We start from the raw sequence: 17,770 nt of genomic DNA on the forward strand, positions 1-17,770 counted from the left end.
TCATGGGTAGGATATCCCTGTTTCTAAACATATGGACTCTGTATAAGTAATTCAGATTTTTATTATTTTTCATTTAAACATAATATTTTTGAGTATACTGGCTTAGTCACTTCACAAACAATTGAGGAGAACATCCCACATGTGAGATCATCTCCCATACAGCTCCTCAGTGATTAGACACCTCTCCTTAATCTGCCAAAAATCCCAGGGAGATTCTAGTCTGGCAAATCAGATTTTGTTCATATGTGGGCAAGGTATCCTTGGTCCACACCATCTCCAAACCTCTTGTGTCTCTTCCCCTGATGTGCAGGCTGGTATCCCTGGCTGTGTCATGGCAACACCTCTGCCCTGTGGGATGGGTGCTTCCCATGCACTTTGGGTTATTTGGAAGGGTTGGATCTGCACAGGGAAACTGCACCTGGGCTATGACCAGGAGAGATGTTAAGGTGTGGTGCTGCAATTCAGGTTTTATCCTCCTATCTCATCTGACAGATGTGTGGTGAGCTGACCAGATGTGTTTGTTCACAACTGCAGGAAAAGCACTTGGGCTGCTGTGAGGGAGACTGAGCAATAAAGGAGCTTAGGGTGGGAGTTGAGTGAATCTTACAGATGGGATTTGACAGCTCTGCACCTCTGATGGTAAAATTCTTACTGGGAAAGGGAAAATGGAATGTTGAGAAATGAAATAATTTTCATTTAATAATACATAACATTACCAAAACATATCAAAGTTGATCATGTCTTGGTTGGAAAATCCAATGATCTATAGGTTGATCCTTTTTGTAGAAAAGCACAGTTCAACCTGCAACTCTTTTCCCTTGCTATGCACCAAAGAAAAGTGCTCAAGCTCTAATTTAATTCAAGGAAAGCTTAAAATGTTGTTGTTGTTAATGGAGTGGTGTTCCCTGCTTGTGCACCACGTCTCCTTATGGCAGGAGACCTTGCTGAGGTTGCTGAGTGCAGACAGCTCAGCATCCTGTGGTCTCTCTGCGAGTGTTGGAGTTCGTGCTGTGTTTGACCTATGGGCTGGCACAGCTGCACTGCAGAGTTGTGCCATCAAGCAGGCTGCTAAACTATGCTGAGTTCAACCAGAAAGTTCTTCCATCTGCCATCCTGAATTGTTTTGTAATGTACTTCTCTTTTTAAGAGGCTATGCAGTAAAGCTTCAGGTAGTTCATTTAAAAATATAAGAGATGAAGGATTGGAGGGAGAGGCTGAGAATCTGAATACATTTGCTAAAACGTGGCTTGGGGTTTCTAGGACTCATTATTTAAGAGAAGTAATTGCCCTTCCTAAGGGTGATCTGTTATTTCAGAAATGTCTTGCAGTTTTCTCAGTGACAGATTCAAGTACTGAAGACTATGTTGTCTTCAGATATTATTTTCAACAAGTATTTAACACTGAATTACCTCTACAGAGAGATTGCAGGCTGATAAAGGGATCAGGTTAGTCTCTCTTGTTTTGGGGTTGGTCTGTAGGTTTTTGGGGTAAATTTGAAGCAGTTGAGAAACTTCCATGATCTGTTTCCAAGTACAATCCCTTCACACTGGAGGAGGATATTTTATTCTTTCAAAGTTCTTTTGATAGCCTGAGGTGTATTCTTTACAAGGCTGTGCTTCTCATTCAATAAATCATGTGTGGCAAAGACAAAGTTACATTAGTTATGATTAGCTTGTTATATTTTCAACATTTGAACAACAGTTTGTACTGTAGGCTTTTCCTGGATTTTACTGCTTTTTTCTGTGCATTATACAGCCCTAATAACATTCTCTCTAACTTCAACTTTCTTTGCTTCATTTTTGCATTGTTTTAAAATCTTACATAAGAAAAAGCTTATAGAAATATGTATCCCTTCTAAGAAGATGCTGTCTCACAGCTGAAAAGGACATTTATCTTCTGTGACAGACTTTCTCAGTGTCTCTTGCTGTCCTTCTGTGTGGGAATTATGTTTAAAAGAGTGCTGATGCTTTTAAACAAATGTTGCACAGAAGAGTTTCAGATTTCCAGTTGATTTTTGATGCTCTGTTGAATAGGAATATGGAAATATAATCTTGTTACTTGTAACTGGTTTTCCAGTTTATCAGTTTTCCTGTTCACAATCACTCTTAAACACAGTCATTGCTCTAGAGAGTGTGCGTGTATAAAAAAATATGTAACAGATAAAAAAATAAGTTTTATGGCTTTTTGGAGGGAAAAGTATTTGAAAGGGAAGAAGAGGATGAGTGAAGGATTTCTATTCCCTATAACAAATTGAAGAATTTTGTACTTAAGGGCATGACACACAAACTGCCATGTGTCCATGAGTTTCTTGAAAATAATGTGGGATTATGGATACACTATATACTTGAAAAATCAGGCTGTCTGTAACTGGAGCGTCCAGATATCAAAGTGTTTGCCTTTCTGTCCTGCTATTAACTTATAGGATTTTGCTTTTCTAAATAAAAATTAATATGTCAAAATTGTCATATGAAGATCAGTGTTTGTAAGGTACTTGGATACATGTGTGCAACTATGATATAAAAGCTCAAGTCTTCTATTAATTCTGAGTTCAGTAGTGAGAAAATGTGCCACTAATGAGACATGGGCTATATGCTGAATGGTGGAACTTTGAAGAAATTTTGGGCAGCTGCCTTGCCATTATCTTTCCTGATTGTTAAATGGAACAGAAATCCTGTGGAAAGCAAGATTGGTGGTTGTGTATTTTAAAAATATTTTCACATTGCCAAGTGATCTGAATAAAAATTGACACATTTTAAAGGTGTTGAACAGTTGAAAGCCTGATGTAGTATCAAAAGTTGTACCCAAGACCTTGTGGATTATGTGTTTTGTTTTGTAAAGCATTCCAGGAATATAATTCACAATTGAGTAACAATTGCTTAGGGGGATTGTGCACACACACATACACAACTTAATTGCTGAGGGTTGGAATATTACCAATATTCACAAGTGGTAAAGGTAGGAGTTACTACAGACTATTCATTTAGGATGATCAGAAAGTGTTTTTGTTAAGATGCCTTTTTTTGTTTGTGTTTATTTACTCTGGTTTCTGGAAACATTCCTTTAGGGACTTTAAATTAAAGAGGAAAGGTGTGTTTGAGCTTGCTGGTTTGCAGTAATCATACAGGAAAGATTAAAGATGTAGATAGAGTCAAAACCATGGGCTTTTTTAAAACTGGGGAGGCTTATTCTTCAGTCATAAGATAAGAGATTTCTAGTCCTGACAGGTTCTTCCCCTTCAGTCTCTGAGGGGACCCAAATGATTGTCTGTTCCCAAAAGGCTGCATGTAGGAACACAAGGCACTATCCACTGGGGAGTGATGCTCCAAAGCCAACAGAATGGAAAGATCACTTGATCTATTATGGAATAAATCACCAAAAAATCAGTCTTTTTCTCTTCCTTAGTCATCTCAATTTATCACGCAAGGAGGCATCTTTTCCAGAGTATCTTGGAATACAAGGTAATCTGCCCCTGACAAGGTGCATTTAGGAATCCTTTTGAGAGGAATCCCTGCTAGGCTGAGAGCATGAGCTGTGAGAGCAACAGCAAGCTAATACACTGACTGGTGTGGGGAAAATAACAAAACCTAGCCCAAATCTCTGCTCTGGGTGAGTCAGTGATTGAATAGATAAATCTTATTAACCTTTCAATAGTCCCAAGCTAAAACTTGTGTCCTTATCACTCCTATGTACTCCCTGAAGGCATCTATTAAACTATAGCTGCTGCACATGATATGTAAGGAGATATGCTCAGCTGTGGAACATGGGTATCTAGCATTGGATCAATGGAAAAAATTATTTAATCACACTGAAAATTATTAACCAGACTTCCATAAATATATCCTTAGCACTTAAAACCTGTGCTGGTAAATGAGGAAGTTTGCTTTACAGTCAAGTTGTGATGGGATAACTGCTGTGGGGTAGCAAGAGACAGCAACAGTGGTAAGGGACACCCCTCTTAGCAGCTCCTGACTGTGTCCTGGCCATCCTGGAGGAGTTATTTCCAGGTGAGGACATGGGGCCACCATCCCTGCTGGCCTGGCAGACTTTGGTTGCCTTCTCCATGCACATTGACCATCTCAGAATTTGTTCTGTTCTGCAAGATTTTTCATAGATTTTCTACTGGAAGCGTGCATCCACTGTGCTTTCTGTCTCAAACCCTGACCACTGAGTAGTTTGACCCTCACATTATGATAAATTTTGGTATAATTTCAAGTGGCATAAGCTGTCTGTATTGCAAATGCAATTAAAAGGCTGAAACACTTATACAGATAACTGCAGTAAAACTTGGCCAAAAAGAGGCAAAAGATGCTACAGGAAGGTCAAGTTGTGACTGCTATCCTGTGAAAGCAGCTCTGTGCAGTCTTTCTGCTGAATAATTTCTCTTTTCTCACTTCACCTAAAAGCTGGTATCCCAGTAGTGTGTTGCCTGGGCCCAGCACCTCTTCTGGAAATTTGGACAAGTAGACCTAGGATGGGCAGACAATCTGGGAGTTCACTTCCAGATTCTTGAACTCTTTTGCTTCTGGTGCCACTGGAATTGCACATCTAGCTGGAAAGAGGGAAGATGTGTTTGCTGTGGTAACAAAGGGATCTGTAGTGAAGAAACATGATTAAAGATGTGTCTGTGCTGGAATAGGAGCTGCTTCTTGAGAGCTTCTGTATCTTCCTGCAGTTTGTACAGCAGCCACTGCTATTATATTTTGGAATTGCCTTGGCAGATCACAGCCAGAAGGGTAGATGAGAAAACTTTTGATCCTTTTCTTACAGTTATCAAAAACTATCATAGTATCACGTATATTAGATGTTGTTTGTTTGAAAAATTCACATTGCTGACAATGACTGGTCGGGGCCTCAGGTCCCATAAGGTATTTCTGCAATGGACATCTGGCATCTTCTGTCATGGTCACTAAAGTAATCTTGAGCAGTTACACCCAGCTCCTTCTGCTTTGGAGCACTTCCCACACAGTGATCCCTTCTGCAGCTTTGACCTTCACTCTTCCAGCCTTGTCCCCAGCTGCTCTTCACTGACCACTGTTGGAGATTGTGCTGCTGAAGAGTTGTGGCTGATTTTTGTGCAAAGTAGACAGAAGCCAGACAGACTGTTCAGCACTGGCAGCTTCAGCTGCATGCCCTTGCCTCAGGAGATATCCATCTGAGGCCTTAGATGGGCTGCACTGCAAGGGCAGAGTTTTAAAATGGCAGTGAAAGCTATCCCAGATGTTCTCTGGTTTGAATAACAGTGTTTTCAAAGGAATCTGCCACTTTTCTGTGATACAGTGTGTGGAAAAGGATGCTGATCCTGTGCACACTGCTGGCAGACAGTCCATGCAGGCTTTTGCTGAAAGGGCTCCTTGGATTCCTTGGGGTCCTAAAGGATGTTTGGGATCCAAAGGCAGAGTCCAGCTCTTTTCTCACTGATCTAACTCTGCTCCTCAGCCATAAAAGATGCATGGCTGCTCCCCACAGACCATCTCCTGTCACTTTGAGCTGTTCTGGATAGACATGGTTAAAAATCTCACCTTGGGAAGCAGAGGGAAGACTCCACACAGTCCACTACCTCCTCTGCCCCTCTGAAAGGAATCCTCAGGGCTCTGATGGCTGATGCACAACCGAGACTTCAGGCAGACAGCAGGGTAACCTGTGAGAATACATTTTCTAACTGTGGGGTTTTTCTTCCTGCCTGTCACAAGATATTCGGAAAATGGTATTGTTATATATGCAGACTTTCAAAGCATATTCATTTCGAGGCATATACTCTGGAGGAGCACACTAATGCATTTCATGGAAGATTTAACAGACCTGTTAGCTTTATTTGCTGTTTGTAGAGAAAAACGTTGTAGCATTATATATAATGGAAAACAAAACAAGGCAACACTCCAAGCTCATCCTGCTCTCTGATTAAGCTGCTTATATCCTTTGGTTGGTTTCTGGACAAGTGTCTTGTGAACAGCCCATTTTATGCTGGAAATGAGAAGTAGGACACGTTTGCTCACATGTTTTGCATGCCTGAGTTTGAGGTAGTCGTGCTTCATTCCCGTCACAGTCAGTGGAGAGAAATGGATGCTACCAGACAAGGGCTCCTCTGACCTTTTTAAAATGTTCCTGTGAAGATGAGGTGAGTCATGCCCTGGAAATGCCTGTTTCTCTCTGTTGCTTATAGAGAGGGACTGGAATGATTAGGTCAGAAGAAATACGAGAAATCATAGAATAGAGTCATGGTTTGAATTAGAAGGGACTTTTAAAGGTTACCTAGTCCAAAATCCACCAACCATCCTGATCTCCACCCCTACCCTATTCAGGTGAATCGCCTAAAGACTTTTCACATCTCTACAGAGAAGCCACATAATGTATGATTAGATACCTTTGGTATGCATAGAGATTCAACTTAGTTCTTTTCATGAAAATGCAAATCCAGTTGCTCTGTTAAATCAAATAGAAAGTCTTCATCAAAAAATAGTGTGAAATGAGTGTTGCTACACCACATCGTTGTGGCAGAAAGGCAAATGAGCACTTGGCATCAAAAAGGCTGAAATAACGGAGGACTGGGGTTCCCATCCCCTACAGAGACACACCACCTGCAATTTCCTCATTCGGAGCACTCACACACCAGGTCTGTGCTACCTTCTCCCCAAGCCCAGAGTGGATTTCACTGCAGCAGTTCCTCAGCAGTCTTCCTGCAGCCCTCTTGCAGAGCTCAGAGAGAATTTCATTTTGGTTTGTTCATGAAGAAAGTAAAATCAATGATTTTGATTTGTTTCAAGTGGACTAAACATCAGATGAGTCATGAGTTTTTCTGCAAAATGAAATGTTTGATGAAGTGAAGGCACATCCTTTGGAGTACTCTTAGTTCAGCAAATTAGTGAAAGCATTTGAATTTCAAGATACAAATAGATTTCTGATGTGTGTTTGAAGAACGTTCATCCATTCCTGTGCAACATATCTGCTGCTGGTTTTTTGGTGAGAAAATTCTGCTGGGGAAAAAACAAATGAACCTGGGAGTCTTGTTAAGTAATGAAGATAGTCCATTTGTTCTACCCTGCATTTCCTACTGATGCAGCTCCCTGTAACAGTGCTGCAGTACAGACCACTGCCCCAGGGATCTCACAACACGTGGTGGTGGCTCAGCTTCAGCCCCAGTGGAGACAGGGAATTTAAGGATAATGAGTAAAGGTTGTGACCAGATCTGACCAGTGATGGACATGAGAGGGGCTTTTGGGTGTCCTGTGATCCTGGTGTCAAATGCAATCATGTCACAGCACAATATGTATCAATTTAACTTCTCCTAAACTGTGTTGATATTGGAAAGAAACACCAGTGGTTAGAAAGCAGAATTTGGAATCTTGCTGGCATTGTACTTGCTTTCAATTTCTACAAGAATTCAATGCCAAGAGGTTTTTTCCTGCTGCCAAACGCCATGTGTATTTTAATGTGGGGAAAAGATGCTACAGATTTTTAGAAATTAAGAACTGATAAATTTTCTTCATCTTGTATTAGCTAAACTTCATAATGGTGAGTCTTGGTTAAATTAATAGCTTTTGCTTTAAGCAAAATGTGTAAGGTCAATATTAGAACTTGTTTTACAACTGTGTATAAATCCATTCTGTTCTAGACCTGAGTTTACTGCTTCTCTTTCCATTTCATCACAGAAAATATAAAGACAAGGAATTAACTTAAACATATTAAGGTAAAGTTCAATGCTGAATGAATTAATGCCGTCACACACACTGTGACTAAGAATAAGACTGAGATGACTCAAGCCCTAACTCATATTTTCATATTTGATTTAACATTGCACAGATGCTATTTGCTTCACAACAGCAGAAATATTTTTCCTTCATTCATTCTTTGATTCAGATCTATTTCGTTTCTTTGATCTGGCAAACTGATGAATTGAATTTTTTTCCATTCTTACCCCAGAAGTGTCTTCTTTTCTGGCTAAATACTCAGCCACAAAACCATGTTTACCCAATGATGAGCAAAACAAAAGGAAAAGGTTTCCACCTTATCGTGTCATTCTTCCCACTCCTTGCCTCCTGTTTGCAAATAAATTATCTTAAACATGAAAGATTCCCCTGAATCTTCTCTTAATATAGAACAGATTCTTAGATACTTGTTTACTCCAAAGCTCCGAAGGAGTTAAATTCTTTCATGGTTTTGTAGGATCTCTAGGGAGCATGGGCTTATGTTCACAAATGAACTTCCTGGTGGTCTTGCTACCTCTGGTTTGTTCTGCACTTGATCCCCTGCCTGAATGGCTGCTGCATTTTTCCCAGTTTAAAAAATAAGCCAAGCTTGTTGGGGTGTCAGTCAGCAGTGCCTCTCTAGTGAGCTTTCTCTGGGCAGTGCTGTTCCCTGGGGGTTGTGACCTGACTGAACACTTGCATAAGCCTAAATTTCTACAGCAGGGAAACAGAAAATGTAATTTATTTTTTTAAAATGCTTGTTTTGGTTGAACTTAATGCTTTTTATCAGGGCTGAAAAGCAAGCAGAGGGCGACCTGTAGAAGGAGCAATGTTTAATGACTGCTCAGGCTGTCAGTGCTGAGCTTAGTCCTAGCTCTCTTATTTGTAGTCAGGCAAGTTAATTTACTGCTTTCTTACACAGCAAGGTCTGCTTCATAGACTTAATGAGCTTTAACATTCTTGCTTCAGTCTTTAAACACTCATGATTTTGGTTTTGAAATATTATTACAGTGATTGTAGAAATTAGACATAACTTGCAGGCATTGGCTGTGGTTGGAGAGATCTGCAGTCCTGTAGGAAGGTACACGGCAGCTCTGCCAAGACATTTCCAGACAGCTGGAATTGTGCCCGACCCAAAAAAATGAACTGCTTCTGAATCTGTTGGGTTTGTTTGATTAACAAATCTGAGTTTTTCTAATTGCTCTGAAGTCAAACATACTCATACTACACTAGCCAGAAAGTAGACATAAAGAATCGTGTTTTCAGCTTCTCTCTCAGCCTGTATTCACTCCAGTGCACTGATACCAATTTGTGCTTTAAATGACTCTTCTGTCACTCAGAAATGATCCTTCCTTTATTGCATTACATGACTTCCCAGTTCATAGTCTTCCAGCTCTTACCTCTGAAGGTCTTTGAAGATTGCTCTTGCCCAAAGAATCTGCTTACTATTTACATTGTAATACTGACCAGAGCTCTCGCTTGGTTGAATCCACGTGCAATTAACTGATTTCACATTCAGTAAGTGTGGTTTGGTTTTCCTTTCTTGCCACTTGACTTTGGTGTCTTGACTGGCTCTTTCTCACCTTACAAATTTGTTGATTTTGTGTAACAAGCATTTCCTGGTCCTTCAGGACCTGCTGACACTTGGTTTGCTCACCTGGGCGTGTGCCCTCTGCAAACACATTGCTGGGAAGTGAAGCTGGTTTTTCTAGCTCCTGTTCATGGCATTCTGCAAGCAGCATGTTTAAGTGAGAGCAGGAGGAGAAACCAAGCTGGCCTTTACAGTTTCAGCATGGTAAGCTTTACATTTGTGCATTTTTGTCTTCCTGCCATTTTATTAGAATTAATGTGGGCACTCCTTCCCCTCCTTCCTCCATCATTGGCTTTCATACAGCTGTGGGCATCAGAGAAAACAAAAATAGCTGTGGATGTGGACCATGCTTTGGTAGCTACCTACTGATGCCATCTTAGTTTTGAATTTTACTTCCGACCCCTGTGTGAATGAACTCAGTGTACAGAGGATTTGTGTGTTTTAAGCAGCACATATATGATATGTGCCTCTTTCCATTTGAGTGTTGAAGCTGTGTGCACTGGATTTAGATTCACCATGCTGTGATCTACAGTGCTGGCACTGAGCTGGGAGGTGAAACCTGTGGTTTCCTGAAGCCTAGGGAAGAGTCAGTAATGCCAATAATCCTGTTCCTGCAGTTTCCAGCTAGGCTCTCATACCTCATGCAGCTTTGGTTCAAGCAGTGATTGGTGCCTTTTCAGGAGATGATCTGTCTCAGCTTAAGTGGCAAGAGTCAATTACAGCACCACATCATGCTGCATTTGGCTACACTTGCTAGGAATTTCCTTACCAGCATGGAAATACAGTTTATGCCTATCCTAAATACACCCATGCTAGCAAATATATGTAGTGCAAACATTTCTCTGCTGGCAAAGAATTTCCTGCCAGCAGTAGGTGGAGAGTCTTTCACTCAAGCAATGTGAGGCAATGCTGAGGTTCCTGTACCACTGCAGTCAGTGCATGTGGAAAATATTGCCTCTATTGCTGAGTCACTAAATTGTTCCATGTCCTGGCTTCCAGCTAAGTAAACATAATCGTTCAGCCGTGGGAGCAATTTCTTGCATCAGGCCATTTGATGACAGAGCCATTGAAGAAAAGAGGTTAATTCCTCTCCCTTCATCTTTCTTCCTTTCAGCTTTGTCTCTAGAGAGCAGGATGCTTCTCCTCCTTCCCAGGAAGATAGGGGAGAGAAGAAGCAAAAGTGTTTTGGAGTGCAGATGAGTGTTGTCATGCTGGGCTCAGGAGGATGCCCGTGGCAGGAGCCTTCATGGTCACTGTGCCTGTGCTAAATGCAAACGTCACTGATTGCAGTGGATTCACTACAATTCCTGTTCTACCATAATTCATTCACCATTATTTCTGAACTGATGTCCCTCAGGGAAGTTCAGTTTTGGAGTGCTATACTTGTCACAAGAATCTATGTGGCTAGAGTTAGGAAAAATAAATGTCTTCTTGCACACTGTAATGCTTTTTTTTGCTGCTTTTATGTTTTGTTGTTGTTGTTTATTTCTTAGGCAGTCCTTAATTCTTTTGTCTTGGGAGGGTGAGCAAATGCTCTCTGGACAGCCATGGTACCTGTGTGCAGTGGATACAGTTATATGCAGGATAAACTTTTAGTTAGTTTTTGTCTAATCTTGCTGTCTTATGCCAACAAGTGCATGTTTCTTCTAATGAGTCTTGCCACAACAATACCTTCAGAGAGTAGAACTCTGTTCTAGAGATATATTTCTATGAGGGTAAGAGAAGTGCCAAGAGCATGGGGGATAGTCTTACTGAGCATTTTTTCTACCCTTCCCATGAGGCAAGGGAAAACAACCACTTCAGAAGCTCCCTTACATGGAGCCTTGGGATTATGTCACAATGGAGCAGGAATGAATGAAGCCTCTCCTTCCTCTGCAAGTCTGACATCAGATCATTGCTTTACTCTGCCTTAAGAAATTGATGCTCTGTCTACATACTGAAAGTAGATTAGAACAAAGCCCATACTTTTAAGGGAGGTTTGCATTTTTCTCAGTGTCCTAATTCACATTTTAGTGCTCCTTAAATGCTCTGTTATGTGAGATCTTCACTCACTTTAGGATGAAAACAACTAAATTTCCTAATCAGCCCCAGGGCTGCTTAATAAAACATCAGAAGCCTGCTAAAAGGAACATTGTCACCCTTTAAAGGCTGGCTGACTGCTTTTGTTTTTAAACCCGAGGTTGATTCATGATTCAGTATTTGTCAGCTAATTTATTCTGGATCATTTAGAGAGAGAGCAAAAGTAGCGCAGGAAAGGAGAAGAGCGAATTTTCCTATTAAGTCTTAATTTGAAATACAGGCCTGGTCTCTAATAATGTGTTGTCTAAAGCAGGGGAGTCTAAAGTGGTAGATTATTAAAAACAGTATCTCTTAACTCATTACTCTCCCTTCCTATAGAGCAAATGTTCCTGCAGGTTGTGCTGTCATTGTTCTCCTGTTTAACAACTGCGTGTTCTGCAGGAGTGCCCAGCACTTACACAAAGGGCAGGGGCCACACCAGGTGGTCTCCTTCTGTGAGGATGCTTTGGCACATCTTGTACCAGCACCAGGCAGAACAAGCAGCAGTCTTTGGAGTTTCAACACAAAATCTATCTAATTAGGTAGGAGTGATGGAGGATGCAAGAGCAAGGATTTTTTTTTTTTTTTTTACTAGATCTGCTTCCTGAGGGGTAAAGATATCTGCAGTACTTCCAGTCCTAAAAGTTAGCCTAGCAAGGGTATCATTGTCTAAGAATTATAAAAGAATTGGGAAAACCTGTTTTATGCAAAGTTAACTGCTGCCATTACTTCAGCTAGCCTGGGGTACAGAATATCCCCTGGGTGAGATCATGAGTGTAACATGCTGAGAAGGAACCTGTCTGAGCAAAGAGGAGCTTCTCTTGAGGTATTTGCTGAAGCTTCATCAGGGAGGGAGTATCTGGTTAGGAAATCATATTTTTGAGTGGCAATTTCATAGTGCAGAAGAAAATCTGGGAGGTGAGGTGTGTCTGAATCTTAATGTCAGTTATCTGGTAGGTGCACAATTGTTGGACAGGTGACAGACAGGAAAACTGGGTTTTGTGAGCATCAGGTCTGTTACTGCAGCCTGAACACAAAACCTGCATTGCTGATGAGCTCAGTGTGCTGGAGCTGTTCCCCCACCAAAGCAGTAAGTAATTGGAGGATGCTGCTTTTTAAGACTCTCATTGGTGAGGTTTACATCTTGCTAACACTGAGTATGAGATCATTAAACAGGCAGACATCCTGGTTCAGTAGGAGGATTCCAATTGCTAATTGACAATGTATTTTAATCTACATAAAACTGGTTGAACACGTAAGCAGATAAAGTTGTATTTCCTGATTGCTGCCAAATCCCTCTGTTAGGTAACAAGGACAGTTAAAATCCATAAGATTTTTGTTATAGATGTGACTGAAGGATAAATTCTGAGGAATGTTCAGTAAAAAATAGAAAGCCACACAAACCATTGTGAATAAAATTCAACTTCAGTTGATTGTAGTGATTCTACTAGAATAGAATCTACTACAAACATAATTCTGTTACTGTGGGTAACATGAATGAAATTTATGTCTATCTCTCCATCAGGTAAACTTCAAAATGCTCTGTATTATTCTCTATGTTGCAAACTCCGATGCAGTTTCTGTTGTCTTTGCAAACAAGGCTGTAATGGCGTCTAGTCAAAATTCATATAGCTCCCCATAATTCAGTTGTCAGCATGAGATACCTGGATTTTTTTTAATAGGCCACTGTGGTTTAGGATTTCTTCCCTGTAAGAAACTGAATGGAATGATCTTTCAGCTCATTTATGTCTGGCACAGGAGTGTGTAGCACTCTCTGAAATTTTGTCTGACTTATCTGACAATTTGTGGTCTCATCACTCTTACCAGTGCTTAGTTCTTCTCTGGGCTCTGTGTATTTGACCCTCCAGGTGGCAAATGAAATAACTCGATTCCCAATTACGGCTTTGGAAATTGTGGATGTCATATGTGCCTCCCTGCTTTGAGAGAAAAATCTCCCAGGACATTCAAGGATCAGCAACACACCTAGTCAAAGGGAATATCTGAGGCTTTTTTATGGTCTGTACTAGAGTCCTAATCTCTTTAGGGTTAAAAGAAAAGCTGAGAGGAAATTACCAGATGTCAAGTTAACCTTATCAAGCAGTTTTTATCCTCCCTGAATTCCCAATGCCAGAATATCTCACAAGGTGGTTCTTGGCAGCCTGCTTGCCATACCACTGCACTGTGGTTCTGCAAGAACCCCTGGTTACCTGTAGCACATCATCAACCCAATAATGATGCTGTCAGAGATCATTTCTAACACTTTTGTTATCCCAAATTTCTAATTGTTTCACTGTCTTTCCCCTTTACCTCTTGGCTTTCCATTTCCAATAAAATCTGGTCCTTTTCCCCAGTTAAAAATAATAAATGCCTGTGAGAATAATGCTTCATGTCACCCATGCTATTCCTGCAAGGAAAATCAGCAAACAGAATTTCAGAGGACCTTGACCAGACAAGCAATGACTGTGTGAGATTTGTGCTGATGCCCCATGCTCCCCAGTCTGCTGATGTTAGCATCTGGTTGGGTTAAAAGTACTTTCACCAGGCATTTTTCTAGGCAGTTCAAGGAAGAACCTGACCTTTTTGATAATATCAAAGAACGGTTCACATATTGGATTTTTTCCTTTTACTTACAAGTATCTTGGTCTTATGGTACAAATAGAAACACTTTTTTCATGCATTTAAGAACAAATTTAATAGTCCAGCGTTATTTTTCTCCTATTAAAATAAATGCAGAGAACAAAAGCTGTTTTTTAATGTGTGTTTTTATTACTTAGCTGTTGTATGTATAAGGAAGCAAGCTAACCAAAAATAGTTGTCTATGGTCTATTTGTTTCCCAACTTGCAGTGATAAGAAGCTCATAACTGGCACTCCTGACCTGTATTTCTGCCTTGCCTTGACTAGTTGTGTGCTTCAGTTTTGTATCACCTTCCTGTCCCATTTTCTTTCTTGATGACAGTGACCTGATAGTTGGACCTGTATGGCAGAAACAATGAGATTTTTTTATACTTTCTTATGGAAAACCATCAAACTTTTATGTCAGTTGTGTATAAGTGGCCCCTGAGATAACCTGGTGAGTCTGTAGGCTGTTCTTCAGTGGCTTCCAAATCATTACTAGATTTAGGTTTTGTCAAATCAGACTGTGATGGTAATTTCATAAAATCACCCAGACATGTTTGTTTTGACTTTCAGGTAGTCTGATATAAATATCAACCCAGTGATTTTGTGGCTCCTAACTACAATTATTCAGGAAGCTGCTTCTGCAGCTGCAGTGGATGCCTGAAAGCCTGCAGTGAGCATCGACCAGGACCCAGGGGCATTCAATAACCAGGAAAATGACTGCCTTTGCCAAGGAAGAAACAGAAGAGAAACCTGCATTTCTTGTGTAGCTGGAAGGAAAAGCAATACAACCTTGCCACCCAGTTAATTTAAAGGAGCATTTTTCAAAATACCTCTTAACTGTGCGGATCTTGTAACTCTGACACCAACGTGCCTTTGGACTTGTAAATAAATAAATCATTAAAGTATTGATTGGACAAGGTGGACATTGATAGAGTGACTCTTGAAGGATCATGACAAAGCACTCGGAGATCATCAATTTGTCATTTTTGTTGGAACACGAAAGAGAAACAATATTGGGAGTATTGAAGAGAGATGAGTACTTGAAAAAAGTTGAAGATAAAAGAATAAGGTAACCCTTTTTGTTATTGCTTTTAAGTATATGGTTGGCAGATATTTTTGTTCTGCCCAGTGAAGGTTTTCTATTTGCCAATGTGGTGGTTTGTATTAACTTTTTTTGGTAAGGAAGGAAAGGAACTAGTATGGATGTAGCCTCACACAAGGATGAGTGCTGCGAGATGACACAGTTAACTGTAAGTTCAAGTAAAATGTATTAAAAAGAAAATTGCTTGCTAGTATGGTTCTCAGTAAACAAAAATCATGTCCATTGCTTCAAGACAAAAGTATAAGAGGGATAACAAGTACAAAAATGTGCAGCAGTGTTTTTTAAATTTCAGATTCTGTAGATTTAGTCTAGTTTGGCTGAATTTCCCCCTGTAAATGGAAAGTTTTAGTGAGGCTCTTGAACTCTCTTCCTCTGAGAGGAGCTGCACACAGTCTGCCTTCAGAGCTGACTGAGGGAGAGAAGTTTGGAAGGTGTCAGAGGGACAGAAAGTTGGCATCTGCCTCTGTTCAGGACTTCCTACTGCATGGGGCAAATGCTCAATGGTGTCCTTTCTGTTGTGGTGTTTACAGAATAGGGAGGAGGGACACTTCATTTTTCAAATTACATAGATTTACTAATAAATAAAATTTAAAATCTTATGTATTTATCTCAAAAGTCACTGTTGGGATTGTTGGAAGAAGTAGAGTGTCAGGGTATTAATAGAGTCTATATGTTCTTTTTCTACTCAGAAAAGTAAAAACCAAAGTTCAGAGAACAATGTGAGAGGCAGGCTGAGTCAGCAGCTTTAAAAATCTCAGTTTGAGTTAGTTCAGCTAAGTATCAGTTCTGGAAAGGTCCCTGTGCTTTTCAGGGATGAAAATTCACTAATTCATTTCACTTCCTCCCCTGTCCTTTTAAAGTTTCATACAGCATTGGTTCTGAGAAGGAGGCTTATTGTGGATTGGTGCAGCATTTGGTGTTGGCAAGGCTGCTGAATATAACAAAGGACAGAGAGAAAATTTCCAGCCTTTGCTCGTTTCTGTCCATGAATCCCAAGGCCAGGCTGCATTGTTCCTCCCTTTTATCTTCTAAAAACATTTTAACATTGTGCAAAGACATTTCAGATATTGCAGAGGTCAGCACCTGCTGAAGTTTCTACCGTGTAAAACCATTATTTGGAAATCTATGCAGAGTTAGCCACAGATTTTGAAAGATTTTCTCCTTCCACTGAAGCCAGTCTAAGTGCAATGCCCCTGTTGGTGTGCAGCCCATTCACCTGGGGGAGCACAGGGGCTCATCTAAAAGGAGGAGCTGGAAACTGGCTGCTCCTGCTGCTGCCAGACTGGAAGGAAAGGTGTTTCTTTAAGGTGGTGTGGGCAAATTAATCATTTTGTCTCCTTAATGGCTTGTGAGATGAAGAAGAAAACAGATGGAGCACTGTTTGTTCCAGGCATTCTGCTCTATTTAGTAATAAAATTTTAAAAGAATTTCAAATAAATTATTTTGTTTTCCTGAGGTGGTGGCCTTGGAAATGTGTGATGTGCCAATAATTATCTGTCAAAGGCATCAGTATGGAGTGTATCAGATCACCAGATTGCTAAAGCCCTGAAAGCTTTTTCCTACTATTGTCATTTCCCAATCTCAAATGGAAATGTGAAATTCCTGAGGTTTTGTGGGGTTTTTGTTTTATTTTGTTTAAATTGGTTAGTTTGGGGTTTCTTTTGGTTTTTGGGATTTTTTTTTTCTTTTTTAATATGATATCTTAACCGTCCAAATTATCTGCTTTTTATGGCATTGCTGGAATTCACTCTGCCAAATCTACTGAATTTGGGAGCTTGCAGCACCTCTGGAGGGCACAGTCCAGTCCAGTTCAGTGAAGTCACAGGTGGTATTGGCTTATCAGCATTTTGGCAAAAATGGAAGAAGCACCCTAAGAAAATACTCAAAATCAAGTTAATCTGAAATATAACGCTAATTAGAATAACTAATGCTGTAATGTGGTGCTTATGCATACTTCTAGCACCTGTGTATGAACCAATTTGCTTCATATTTATTGTCACTAGAGCATACTTTGCCTGATACCAGTGGAATGTGGTCCATAGAAGATTTCCAGAATATAAAAACTATAAAGAATTTGATGGTTAACTGCTTCCTAGGAGACTTTTTAATTTTTCTTTCTCAGTACAACTTGGCAAGGATCTATAATAATGGCTTATAAGCATACCTCAGAGGAACATTTGTTGTCTTTAAAATTCCATTTGGTACAATCTGTTATATACTTTACTAAAGTACTTTGCAAAAGTGCAAGTCCCTTTTAATTTATATTCAAGGCATTTTCCACTCTGGGAAGATGCTAACATGTACCTTATTTTCCTGTTCCACTCTTTCTGAATCTCTCTTGATAATTGTTTTTTTCTCCCCTTATTAATTTTCAAAAGCCCTTGTAACTTAAAAAGACCTTTCTATTCATTATGAAAGCAATGGTAAAAGCAGGAGGATGTTCTAATAATGAAACTGTTAAGGGTTGTTTTTACTGTCACTGTCTGTGCTCATGTTCTGCAGTGCAGGTGGCTCTTCTTGTATTTTTGTTTGATGCACAATCATTTCACCCACATGAGAGACAAACAAAGGAGTCATCAAGTTCTTTTTCTGAGGTCTAGTTTTAATAATCATAAATAATCAACCTGCTTAATTAAGATTATGATTTATGTTCTTAATTCTAAGTGTGCATCTTGCATGACTGGAAGTTTTCTTTGAATATTAATTTGAAGCTGTTA

At 40.1% G+C, this 17,770-nt stretch overlaps 1 protein-coding gene across 4 annotated transcripts in view; it reads left to right on the top strand.

Moving 5' to 3' along the window:
• The window catches only part of SYTL5 (synaptotagmin like 5), a 78,464-nt gene that overhangs the window by 10,267 nt on the left and 50,427 nt on the right, over positions 1-17,770 (top strand). For all 4 annotated transcript variants that reach the window (XM_014876836.2, XM_088160368.1, XM_088160369.1 and 1 more), the window contains exon 2: positions 14,522-15,020. In XM_014876836.2, the coding sequence (XP_014732322.1) occupies positions 14,902-15,020 (119 nt within the window). In that variant the 5' untranslated portion in view covers positions 14,522-14,901. The remainder of the gene's footprint in view (positions 1-14,521; positions 15,021-17,770) is intronic.

The sequence above is a fragment of the Sturnus vulgaris genome, chromosome 2 (genome assembly GCF_052056855.1).
Source record: "Sturnus vulgaris isolate bStuVul1 chromosome 2, bStuVul1.hap1, whole genome shotgun sequence".
Taxonomy (NCBI): domain Eukaryota; kingdom Metazoa; phylum Chordata; class Aves; order Passeriformes; family Sturnidae; genus Sturnus; species Sturnus vulgaris.